Raw genomic sequence first — 12,615 nt, 5'->3', positions numbered from 1 at the left:
CTGCTCTTGCATCCATGATCCCTTTCCAGCTACAGAAAATAATTCATCCTCTCAAAAGGTTATGACCAGGTTTAAAAGATCGGGAGCAGGAGAGCAGGAAAGGGGCCCCTGATGCGCAGGGCACTCACTCACTGTGTTCCCCTTTCACTGCCTTCTCTCTGCTGTCTAACTCCCCTGAGCCCAGCACCCACAGCTCACCCACAGCTCTGGTTCCTGGGTTCTCACAGCTTCTGTCTGACATGTACTTGCTGCTCTGATCCTCATAACCTCCTCGCTCTGCAGCCCCAGAGCTCAACCCGAGCTTGTCCCTAGTCCTGATACTCTGTATTTTTACCTAGCATTTCTAAATTCTGATTCCCCACACTGTCCAGTGATCGTGGATCTGGACTCCTGACAAATAATCAAATATACATCTAGTCATTCCTTCATGTAAAAAATGCATTAGTGACTGAACCTACCATCAACAGCAAAACTGCTTCCACATTCCAAACTAGCTACAAGAGCAGCCTTGACAGGACTCACTTACAGCCCTGCAGTCATAAACTGCCACCACGAGTTCACCACCAGCAGTGTCCACACTCCTCGTTCCCTGTGCCTTTTACTGCAGGGCAGCTCTTTTCAACATTTTTCATGTGATTACCTTAACACTTGAAAGCAATTCCATTAAATCTAACCAATTAGAACGACTGATTTAAATAACTGACCTGGTCAAGGTGAAGAAAGTCAGATATCAGCATAAGAAACACAAGCAAAGCTTTTCATCAGACAACCCCTGAGACGTGAAATGCCCTCTAATGTATTAATCCTCCATTTTCACTCCAGTATTTCTACAGGTAAATTAAATTTTAGAGCCCTTTTGCTTTTCTTGTATAAAATCTTCTACTATATGAAACAATATAAACATTAAATTGTCGCCACAGACCTGTCCTCTGGAATCTGACATGTTTACATAATTTCAGTCTCAAAGTGATAGCTAAAGTTCATCATATTTTTAGCCTACAAAACGAAAACTGTTCATTCACTAACATAAGGTTAGGTAGGTAAATATGATAAATATTTAAATATAATATAAAAACTTCGGGAGTTGGTGATGGACAGGGAGGCCTGGTGTGCTGCAGTCCATGGTGTCGTAAAGAGTCGGACATGACTGAGCGACTGAACTGAACTGAATATAAAAAACATACACAAATATACACTGTATTAATAAAATATAAAATATTTTTAAGTTTTAGGACAGTTCTGGATGGTAAACTTAGATTTATTAAACATCCTAAGTTCTGAAATGTGCCCAATAAATTCTGGAAATAGATTCAAATGCCATCAAATTCTTCATTGCTATGCCATTTTTAACGTCTGGAAGATGTGCTGAAGAGGAACATAACCTAGTTATTTAGGTGAATCCACTGGTCACCTTCACATTACAGACACTCAGAGGTGGTGTATGTTCTATACACAGGTGGTGTATGTTCTACACACAGCATCCACAGCAGGCCCTCTTCCACAGGAATCAAGAGCTTTTCAAAAGGTGAAGACCCAGGGAATCAACAGTGGTTCATTCACTCACTGTGGTTACAAACCAAGTTGTTCATACCCAAATAATTCTTTCAGACTATGAAATTCAGTAAAACATAAAAAACCACAGAGTCAAACAGTGTTCAGTCCACTCATGCCCATGCATCCTTCTGTAATTTGGCCCAAGAAAACTGAACTTCCACTACCTCTCAAGCATAGCTCAGCAAATGGGTGTAAAAAAAACTTGGCTGACAATAACAGAATTCTCTAAAGAGGGCCAAGAAAATTTCTGCAAAAATACTTCCTCTTGAAAATATTCTTATATGTGAACTAAAAACAACTTGAATAGAATTTCATCCAAAGGGTCACCATTTGAAAACGCGCAATTCTGAACTAACATCTCTAAAAGTTCAATGAAATCAAAATAGTGAGAACATAGTCTACAGTATACTCAAGAGTTAAACATCCCAGACTATCTCAAAAGTAGAGCTGGCAGGCAGATCAACAAGTGCCTCAGTTATCTGGAAGCCCATGAAACACCAGCCTATGAAGTAAAGGGCCCACAAAAGGGAACAGGATAGACCTGGAGCTCCCCATGCTCCCTCCTCAGCACCACAGCTCTTTTAGAGCCCTGAGACAAATATGAACTGTATTCAATCAGGAGTTCGTCTTTTCTGGAAGAGGCTGAGAGTAAAGATTCTGTTGCAATATATTTAATGATCTACTTAATTACTCTTATTTCTTTCTTCAGCCATGATGCTATTCTCAAGCCACTGTCGCTACTTGAGATGTCTACACCAGCTGTTCCTTCCTTTCACAGCACTTGGAAGTGCTTCCTCAGTGCAGAATGTATTTTCCCAAAGTGTAATGCCTACAAGTTGGAAATAAGTAATACCTGGTTGAAGGGGGCCCGGGGCCCATCACCTAGCAGAGCTGTTTTCTGCTGCTGGAATGGTATTGGCCCTTGAGATGGATGTGGCCCTCTTGCCGGGTTCTGCTGTCCCTGAGGTCCAGGGGGCCCTTGCATGCCACCCTGGGGTGGAGGTCCCAAAGAGCCCTGGGGCGGCCCCTGCTGACCTTGTGAGCCTGGAGGCCCCCTCAATTCCTGGGGAGGGCCCAGCATCGATCCTTGGGGTGGAGGGCCCTGCATGCCTCGCATCTCCTGAGGACCTCGCATCTCCTGAGGGCCATGTCCCAGCAGTCCACTTGGAGGATGAGGTCCTCTCATCTCTTGAGGCGGGTGACCCAGCATCATCCCTTGGGGAGCAGGACCCTGGTTCTCTCGGGGGCCTGGAGGACCCTGCATTCCTCTTGGATTCAATCCCATCAGAGGTCCCTGAGACACAGGACCTTGGATCCCTTGAGACCCTGGCCCACCTTGTATCCCGTGAGGATGGGGAGGTCCTTGCATTCCTCTGGGACCAGGTGGTCCCTGCATACCTGGAGTACCAGGAGGTCCCTGAGGGCCCAAGTGACCCTGGGGACCAGGTGGGCCTTGGGGGCCTATGTGACCTTGTGGGCCAGGTGGGCCCTGAGGACCCAAATGACCTTGAGGACCAGCATTACCCTGGGGTCCAGGTGGTCCTTGAGGTCCCAGAGGGCCATGAGGTCCGGGATGCCTTTGTATTCCCTGGGGCCCATGCATGTCCTGAGGCCTCGGCAACCCCTGGGGCGGTCCCTGGGGTCCTTGTGGTCCCATGAATCCTTGCGGCCCCCCACCTCCCTGATGCAGTGGAGGGCCTTGTGGTCCCATTTGTCCCTGTGGTCCAGGGGGTCTAAACTGTCCCTGTGGACCTGGAGGCCCCATTTGAGCCATGTTCATTGACAGCTGCTGAGATGGATGAGGCTGTTGAAAACCTTGAGGAATCTGAGACATTGGACCTTGTCCTGGAAAGGGCTGGGGTCCCAGGAGAGGGGTGCCAGATGAAGGAGGAGGCTGAATCTGCTCAGCCTGTTTCTGTGCAAGTCTTTCAATTTTAAGTTGCTAGAAAGAAAGAGAGGAAAATATGCTAATAAGTATGATATTATTACTATCACTTACTTTGCTTGGGGAATCTCAAAACAAACATAAGACATTATTGATTGACCTCTTAAGGCCCCAACAATAATTAGAATCCATATGACATTCAGATGTTCTGAAGGTACTCAGGCTTCCAGACTCTAAAATGTTTCTTTCCAGGTGCTGGGAAACAGCAGCCAGGACTATTTATATCCATTTTGATCAGGGAAATCCCAACAATTTACTAGTGTTTTATCATTCTAAGTAGCTATCAAGGTAGGAAAAATAAGAACAAACCAACTGCTCTAAAGCTAACAGAAAATTCTTTTTATCTATGGATAAATATGTGAATCCAAATTAAAACTGTTGGTTTTACCTTGTCTATTAAAAACGTATGTTCAACTGAGGTCTACTCATTGCTTGACTGGTCTGGTTTTAAAAGTCTTAGAAACAGCATCCTGCTAGAAACTAGCTTCCTAATGCAGCAATAAGAAATGATACTGCTCATCTGACCCATGGGAGAGTTCCTTTCCTTCTCCTCAAGAGCATATCAATAAAAAAACATTAACCACTACTTTCTTAGATCATCTTGAATTCCGTCAAAAGTGTCACACACCTCCAGAAGTTGTGGGTTAGTATACTGTAATGTGGCCATCTCTTGTTCAATTTCTGCTTGTGTTTTTTTCTTCTCTTCCAATTTAATGTCTTCTTTTCTGTCATTCAATACCTCGTTTGGGGCAGGAATTGGAACTTTGTTTTGCATCCATGCCTTGGGAATGAAGAGAACATTAAAGTATACCGTAAGTGTGTAAATTATAATGACAGAATGAGAAAACCATTCTATAATATCACCGGCTCATTCCAACCTGGTGAATACAAGTTGGTGCAGCTGGTGAATTATCTTTATTTCTAACTCTAATTCTCTAATTCTTAGCGACACAGGAATAGAGTTAGGCAAAGCACATTACTAGGTAGAAATTGCTAAGCTGAAAAAGCTGCAAGATTTCACATGCTATTAAGATGCAAAGCCTGCCTGCCTCTTCAAAAGGGCATGTGCACTTTTGCACACTGTGTGGGGGAACAAAGTGGAAGACAGAAAAAATATGTTGAAGAGGGTCAACATACTCTTTCCACTCCAAGTCTCTTTTCTTCTTCCAATAACTTGGATAATAATAAGGAGGTGAGAATAAAAGAATATCCAGAGAAGATTCATGACAAACTCAGCACTAACTGCAAAGCAGCAGATGGAGACTATGTCTAATAATGCCTGAAATATGTGAAGAAAGCTCCAGAAAGTCTATAGGACAGCCAGACATACCTTCAACAGATGAGATAATACAAGGGAAACCTATCCCTGCACCTCAGCGAGACTCACTAGTTCCCCACGCATGCGGAGGGCACGGGGAGGGGATGAGGGTGCACGCGGAGTTCCTCACCTGCTGGAACTGAGCAGGGATAGGCTTTGCATACGGAACCTTCTTCTGAGGCACTTTTTTCTGATCCTTTTGCATCACCTCCTCCATTCCCCAATCTAAACCTGGAATTGTCATTTCAATTTCATTTGACTCATCTTTCCCTATAACCAAGAAGAGAAGCAGTTAGCCAAGGAAATGAAAGAAAGTGGCCACCTCATCAGTGAATGTATTTTTGAAAGAACAAATTCTAAATATTATACAGCTTATATCACTTTTATCAATGTTTCTCAACATACATCATTTTGACATTTTCAAAATAACTTAATATCACAATTACAGGAAACAGGTAAAATTACAGAAAAAGTTTAGGTACAACTTCTCTTACCCATCTGTTCTTGTTCCATAGCTAATTTTAGTTGTTCTGGTATTCCCATCCCTGGAATTACTGCCAGACTATTAGGTTCAAGGTCATCTATAAATAGGAATATAGCCATTGTCAATAGAGATTTCATAAATGTAGTGGGCCAATAAAATTAACACTTTATAAAAATTATTGTTAGAGATTCATAAATCAATAAACTATAAAACTAAAATTCATTTTACATAATCTTCTCAATACTTAACACTTTTACTACAGACTATCATATTTCAAAGAAGAATAAACACACAAGAACCTCACCATATTCCACTCCATCTTCAGACATTCCAGGTAATAGGTTGAGGTTGTATCGATCTCGCATTTTATCACCTGGTCGGTTTCGGGTCCAAAATTTGCTGTCAAAATAAAAGTATTTGGAGGGAGGAGGAGAGAAGCAGAGTTTTAGTGTATCTCTGGGCACTTAACAACACTAAGCAGTCCTCTGGCAAAAACAACAGAGTTTTAAAATGCCTTATTCTAAAAATTTTTAATGTAGAAAGATTTTTTTTAATTAGAAGGCAAAACAAAATTCAAATAACAAAGTCATATTCAATACTCAACCTCCTTGTAATATATTATTTATAAACCACTGCAAACATGTACTTAAAATTAAGTTAGAAAATAAATACATTCATCTATGAATAAACTAAATATACATTTATCTCCAGCTGCTCCATAAACACAGCAATTCCTTGTCATTTCTGACACAGAGCTTACCTAGTATGGTCATTTGAGCCTGAGCAGAGAATATGTCCGAGGGGATGCCAAGCCAGACTCCAGATCATTCCTTCATGGGCCATCTCCATTCCACCTACTTCTTTCTCTACTCTGTAAGGGCACCACAGAAAGCAGTCTTTTTCACAAAAGTTATTCAGCTTCTCCTCCACCAAAGAAGGTACTTTCTTTTAGTGTAATACAAAGCTACCAAACTTGGTAACTTTGAATCTGGTCAATTCCACATGTTTCAGAGGTACCCAGTTGTGATCAGTAACAGTTTTCCAAAGAGCACCTCAGAGGGGAAAGGCCTTAGAAATTACCTTACCACAGGAAACAAGGAAGTCGGTCTTACTCTCCCTTTATGACTTCCGTAGCCAAAAAGAGAGGTGCTATGTTTTCTATTCCAAACTGGGTTTACAGATACAGGACATATGAACATTTAGAAAAAAATACAACACACTATCATTTTTTTCACTTTCGGGTGTGGTCTTCATACAATTTACAACTTCTTTACATAGAAAGTGCCACATACCCAACATGCCAAAATAACAAAGAGCCATCAGACCCTCCACTGGCAAAAAGTCCTTCATGAACAGGATGCCAGGCCACAGCTGTAAACAAAAACATACAGAAAGACAAAATTATTAAGATGTCAGAATTCTACAGTAATAGAATGAGAAGTATATCATAGTCACTGACCTGTAGCTTCTTTCTTATGACCTCGGAAGACTTGAAGCTCTTCTTTCAGATTTCGGATGTCGAAAAGTTTACAGAGGTGGTCACGTGATGCTGTGAGTAGCCAGTTGCCATTGAGATTTAATTTCACTTCCATTACTGTGTTTTTATGGGCATGACTAGAAACAAAGAACCAAGAAAATAATCCTGGGTCAGAATTCAAAACAAGTCTAAATCAATGGTCATTTATTTTTCTTGAAAAGTACATGGTAGTCAAGTTGGCAAAAAGTTTGGCCTAGAAGTAATAAAGCATGTAACATTACAGGACTACAGTTAAAATATACATGAAAGAAATAGGTCAAAGACAAAAATAATGTCCATTATCTAAGCAGTTTTTACTGACCAATTTAAAACAGCAGCAGAACTTCAACTGGGTAGAAAACTTTATCTGTGAAGCAAGGAAACACTTGAACACATAAATTAATATTCAATAAAGCTCATTAAATTTTAGAAATTCAATAAGCTGCTCTTATTAAGTCAAACATTAAAAAAGAACTTGAGATAGTTTGAGGGTTAATTGGAACTAAAGACTCTGCAACTGCTGAGGCCTGCACAATACACATCTCCTAGGAGCACCATTCACAAGGTGTTCTGTTTGCTTGTGGCCACTGGAGCTGTGCAACCAGGCAGCCTTGCTGCCAACCAGCTCACTCTGGACATGGCTCAGTTCTCAATCAGAGGGACTAGGAAACAGCTGCTTAGTAGGGGAGAAAAAAAAAAATCAACAACATATTACATGAACTGTGAATGCTCACAGATGAGTCAAAGAGAAAATTTTATGATATGGCTTTATTGTAACTAAACACCTCAGGCAAAAAAATGAGAACTGATTTAAAAACGGAGGGAAAACGTCTCTCTCTGAAGAGCTGTAGTGAGAAGGAGAAAGGTGGGCTGTCTAACACGTGGCACACATATCAACTCCATACAGTGCCAAGTGTATCAATATTATGAGAAATCTAGAGTAGTAGTAATAACCACCTCCTCCCTACCCCTTACCCCACGATACCCAAATTAAATTTACATGTATATGGGAGAACAAACATCAAGCCTGACTTTATGAGGAATTTAGAGAGAAATCACATTTAATAAACAAAAGGCCTATAGATAAGAGTCCATCTATTGTCTACACTGTTTCAGGAATACATGAGAGGAAAGAAGGCTAATAGTTAACAATTCAGTCAGCTTTGCTCTCTTTTTTTTTAAGGATCAAGGTGGGGTTCCTATCACTTACAGTGTTGCAAGACTCTGCCCAGTCTTGGGATCCCAGAACTTGATTGGCTGTTGACTATCTTTACTTCCTGAAACAACTAACCCTTTTGTTGGATGCCAGTCTACACACTTCACATCAGCACCGTGCCCTGTCGGAAACAAGTTAAGATAAAAACCTAATCAGCATAGACATTTAAAACAGGACTCCATTCTAATTTAAACCAAAGTAGAGACATCTATTAAATGTTCTGATCCTAGTGCTCAGTCTTCTTAAACTTTAAAATGCAACCTCCCCTTCTAGGCCACAATGCACAGGAACCATTTCTCTTCTGGAATTATTCTCACCTACTTGCTGGTAGGCCAGTCAAGACTTTTTTGGAAGCTTTACCTCTCAGGCCCCTGTATATAAAGCTTTTCAAACTTTTCATGATCTTCTATGTATTATCCTAATTATTAGAAACAACTCTTGTTCACTTTAGCTTTCCCACTTGCAGCAGTCCCTACAGATCGAAAGTTATAAATCCAGACATCATCACTTTCTAGACGTGACAATAGGAAAAGCATTCCACCTTTCTGATCCCATTTCCTGAAATATAGAATGAGAAAAATAATCCCTGCTTCACTCACACTTATGTCAGATGAGATGATAATAAAAGCTAGACAATCAAGTGCTCACTATATGATAGGCAGTGTATGAAGCACTTACAAGCATCACTTCTTTAAATCCTCACAAAATCCTGAGGAAAGCTGTTCTCCTCAACAAGAACAGGAGCTGGAACCTGAAACCAGTCTCCTGAATTAGGGATAGTAGTTCTCTTAACCACTGTGATTACTTCACAAGTGTAATAGACTAACTTACTAAAAATCACTAAAGCAAAAATCAGAATTTACAAACTGAAAAAAAAAATGAGCATGATTTTCGAAAACTTGGTTGCTATACAAAAAGAGCCTCAATAGTATTTTATATAGCAAATGCCCTAAGAAGCAAGTGGAGAGAGGTAAACAGCACTTGAAATAGCTCCTTCTCTAACCTGGATCAAATCTGGCTTCTATGAAGTGGGAAGGAGGAAGGCTACAGAAGAACAGAAAAATCGGAAAGGAAGGAAGGAAGAGATGGTTCTAGAGGCACTGGAGAGTGAAATATACACCATGCAGAAAGGGAATTCGCACCTCAAATAGGCAAGGACTTAACTAGAGACCATCCCTGTGCTAGCAAGCACTCGGAAGATACCAACTATCTGGAGAGCAATTTGGCAATGTGTATGAAAAAGCATGAAAAAAGTGTATGTCCTACAACCAGTAACTCCATGTCTCAGAAATGATCCTAAGGACATAATGTGTGTCCATAAAATTTGATTTGTAAGGATGTTTACTGATATAGTTTATTTTTAAATGTTCTTGAGTAGGAAATATACTACAAATTAAATTTCAGTATGGCATATGTGCTCAATGGAATATGATACACCTATTATAAATGATTTTATAGATAACAGCATGGTTAAAATGATCATGATACTAAGTTTATTTAAAAAAAAAACAACTGTGTATAGCATTCCTGATGCCATCACTGTAGAAGGCAAACAAATTAATAACATGAGGGACTGTGTGTGCACAGCTACATAGAGAAAAAAGGCAAGCAGCCTAGATACCAAGCTGTTACAATATTAAACTGAATAGTAATTTCAAGGTAATTATTTCTCTGTCTTCTGCTTTTATATTTCCTACAATAAATATATATTATTTTGTAACCAACAAACAGAAAAGGAAAAGAGGTTTTGTTGTTCCCTTAATTTTTTTTATTAAGAACTGAGGATGGAAAAATTGGATAGAAATATAATTCAAGCTCCCAGACCCTTGTTTGCCTTAAGAACTTTAAATGTCATTAACAATTTTATCCTTAAAAGATATGGCCAGAGAATTTTAAAACTTTATGGGTCACTGTCACCTAAAATTAAATATTGTATAGATATGTATTTTTATCAAATTTGAGTAGAAAGCACATGAGAAAGCATTTTTTAAAATGTGATGCACTGTGCAAAAAAGTTCATATTCTCAGCAGTCACCTCTACCTCACTTTCTCTGAGACACTTTTACTACATAAAGAAAGTATATCTGTTTAAAAACGTATATGCAAAAACAAACCAAAAAAAAAACAAAAAATAAAAAAACCCTATCAACCCATAAGAAAGGAACAGCAAAGTATATTTTAGTTGCTTTACTTTTGTTTTTGGAAGTTTTCTAAAATATTTAAATAGAATTCAAACAAGTGAGAAATCCCATTCATCCGTTTTTGTTAAATGAACTTACCCATACTCATTTATGTAACTAATATAAGTCAAATTGATCTGGACTGATTGAATATTATTTTATTGGTCACTGTCCCTAATAATAAAAATAATACCACTAGCAAACACATATACTCCTTACGTGTGGTGCTATTCTAAGCAAAGTATGTATTGCTCAGTCACTTCAGTCGTATCCAACTCTCTGTGATCCCACTGACTGTAGCCCTCCAGGCTCCTCCATCCATGGGATTCTCCAGGCAAGAATACTGGAGTAGGTTGCCATTTCCTTCTCACTGAGCCATAATTTTACATCTGATTACAAAGCACAGATAGGCTAACTAGCTTGCCCAAAATTATACACTCGATATGTGGCAGGGCAGATGTGTGAGTGCAGCAAGCTGGCCCCCAAGCCACTGCTCTTGTCGCCCATTACATACTGCCTCATCACATGTGAAAGGTCAGTTTGAGAGTTACAAAGGAAAACAAAAATATGTACCTTCCTACTGAATATTTGTTTTTCTGTGCAGAAAAACTCACCAAAGGACGGTGTATTTCAGACAGGGTACTGAAATACAAGAGGGGCTATGCAATTATTTTATCTTTGAAAAATGTACATATATTATCTACTTTAAAAAATAAATACAAATAATCTAAGAAAATATGTACAAAAAGTATGTGTAGCTTGCTAACATTTGTGGCTTAAATAGAGAGACACACAAACATATACAGAGGACACACATACATTTGCTCAAAAATGCATAAAATGTGTCTGAAAGACTATTCAAGAATCTGATAACATTAACTGCCACAAAGAATGAGAACTGGGTACTGAGAGAACAAGGGTAAGGACAGTTCACTGTATATTATTTGGTAATTTTAAAATATTGAAAACAAATGATCTTCAGAGAAAAAGATTCAATTAAAAATTTTAATTTAGTTAATGGATTACCTCTATGAAATCTTTACAAGTAGCATAAGTCATTTTCATAATTTTTCATGAAAAAGAAGAAAATAAATAATTGAGCTGGCATAGAAGGAAACTAATGTACAACTGATTCCTTCTCCAGGAAAAAAAGTTACTGAATTCCCAATGAAGAGACAAAAACTACTTCAAATAATGAAATTCTACCCTCTCCTGTCAATATGACACATTTAGATCCAGAAGAATTAAGCAAGTAGAAATTTATCCTAAGAAAATAATTTTAAAGGATTTTTTCAAACTTATTTTCAAAACATGGTATTTGAAGCCTTGTTCATACTGGTAAAAAAGTATAAAACAGTTTAGAAGTGGAATGACTAAATCAACTGTGCCACAGTCCAAAAATAGAAGAAACATACAACTACTGCAATGAAGCTTCTAGGAACAAAGAAAAATGCTCATAAAATAAAAGTGGACTTTTAAAAAGCAAACAATACATGCACAAACTGTGCATATGCTGTAAGGATGATTATAAAAATGCACATAAATAATTGTTATAAAAATGTACATACAGATAAGCAGGAAAGGAAAATTATATGGGAAATTATGAGAATAAAGGTAAGATTTTTCTATCTACATTTCCTAAAATATTGTGGTTTTAGTCATAAATAACATGGGTAGATTCTGCGTGTCTGAACTTTCTGATGTGCTTTTAAAATGGGAAAAAAATGCAAGCGACTTTGCTAGGTAATATCTTATCCATCAAATTGGCAAAAATTAATTTTGGTGACACAGTGTTAATATAGTTGTTTAGTCACTAGGTTGTGTTCGATTCTTCTGCAATCCCACAGACTAGCTCTCCAGGCTCCTCTGTCCATGGCACTTCCCAGGTAAGAATACTGGAGTGAGTTGCCATCTCCTTCTCCAGGGGATCTTCCTGACCCAGGGATCAAACCCATGTCTCCTGCATTGGCAGGAGGATTCTGTTAATGAGTTATAGACACTTTATACACAACTGGTTGAAAGGAAATTAGCACAACTTTCCAGGGGCTTTTGGCCCAATCAAAATGTTATATGCTTACAGCTTTTAATTCTGTAATCCCTCTGGTAGGAATCTACCATGTTTGCAGCTGTAAAAAGCACACCAAGATTTATATTTAAAGGTATTTATTGGACCTTATTTGAATTGTAAAACTGGAAACAATCTATATCAATGAGGGGCTATTTAGAAAAATTTAGGTACATCAATATAACTGAATACAATACAGCTATTAAAATTGAGGTTGGAACTGAAAGAGGAAATGTTTGAGTGACTTTATACCTTTATACCTTGATTATGGAGGTGGTTACAAAAATGAAGCAGTGGGAAGGAACTTTTTGGAGGGACAAAAATGTTATATATCTTG

The 12,615-nt window shown here is 38.8% G+C and overlaps 1 protein-coding gene across 4 annotated transcripts in view; it reads right to left on the bottom strand.

Moving 5' to 3' along the window:
* Positions 1-12,615, bottom strand: part of WDR33 (WD repeat domain 33) — a 116,461-nt gene that overhangs the window by 11,539 nt on the left and 92,307 nt on the right. For all 4 annotated transcript variants that reach the window (XM_043488179.1, XM_043488180.1, XM_043488182.1 and 1 more), the window contains 9 exons: positions 8,028-8,154; positions 6,761-6,915; positions 6,594-6,672; positions 6,062-6,172; positions 5,606-5,700; positions 5,312-5,398; positions 4,948-5,087; positions 4,128-4,280; positions 2,408-3,496 (listed from right to left, as the gene is read on the bottom strand). In XM_043488179.1, the coding sequence (XP_043344114.1) occupies positions 2,408-3,496; positions 4,128-4,280; positions 4,948-5,087; positions 5,312-5,398; positions 5,606-5,700; positions 6,062-6,172; positions 6,594-6,672; positions 6,761-6,915; positions 8,028-8,154 (2,036 nt within the window). The remainder of the gene's footprint in view (positions 1-2,407; positions 3,497-4,127; positions 4,281-4,947; positions 5,088-5,311; positions 5,399-5,605; positions 5,701-6,061; positions 6,173-6,593; positions 6,673-6,760; positions 6,916-8,027; positions 8,155-12,615) is intronic.

Source organism: Cervus canadensis, chromosome 15, assembly GCF_019320065.1.
Source record: "Cervus canadensis isolate Bull #8, Minnesota chromosome 15, ASM1932006v1, whole genome shotgun sequence".
In the NCBI taxonomy this organism is placed as follows: Eukaryota; Metazoa; Chordata; class Mammalia; order Artiodactyla; family Cervidae; genus Cervus; species Cervus canadensis.
The sequence above is the reverse complement of the archived record's forward strand: the minus strand, read 5'-3'. Positions and strand labels throughout refer to the sequence as shown.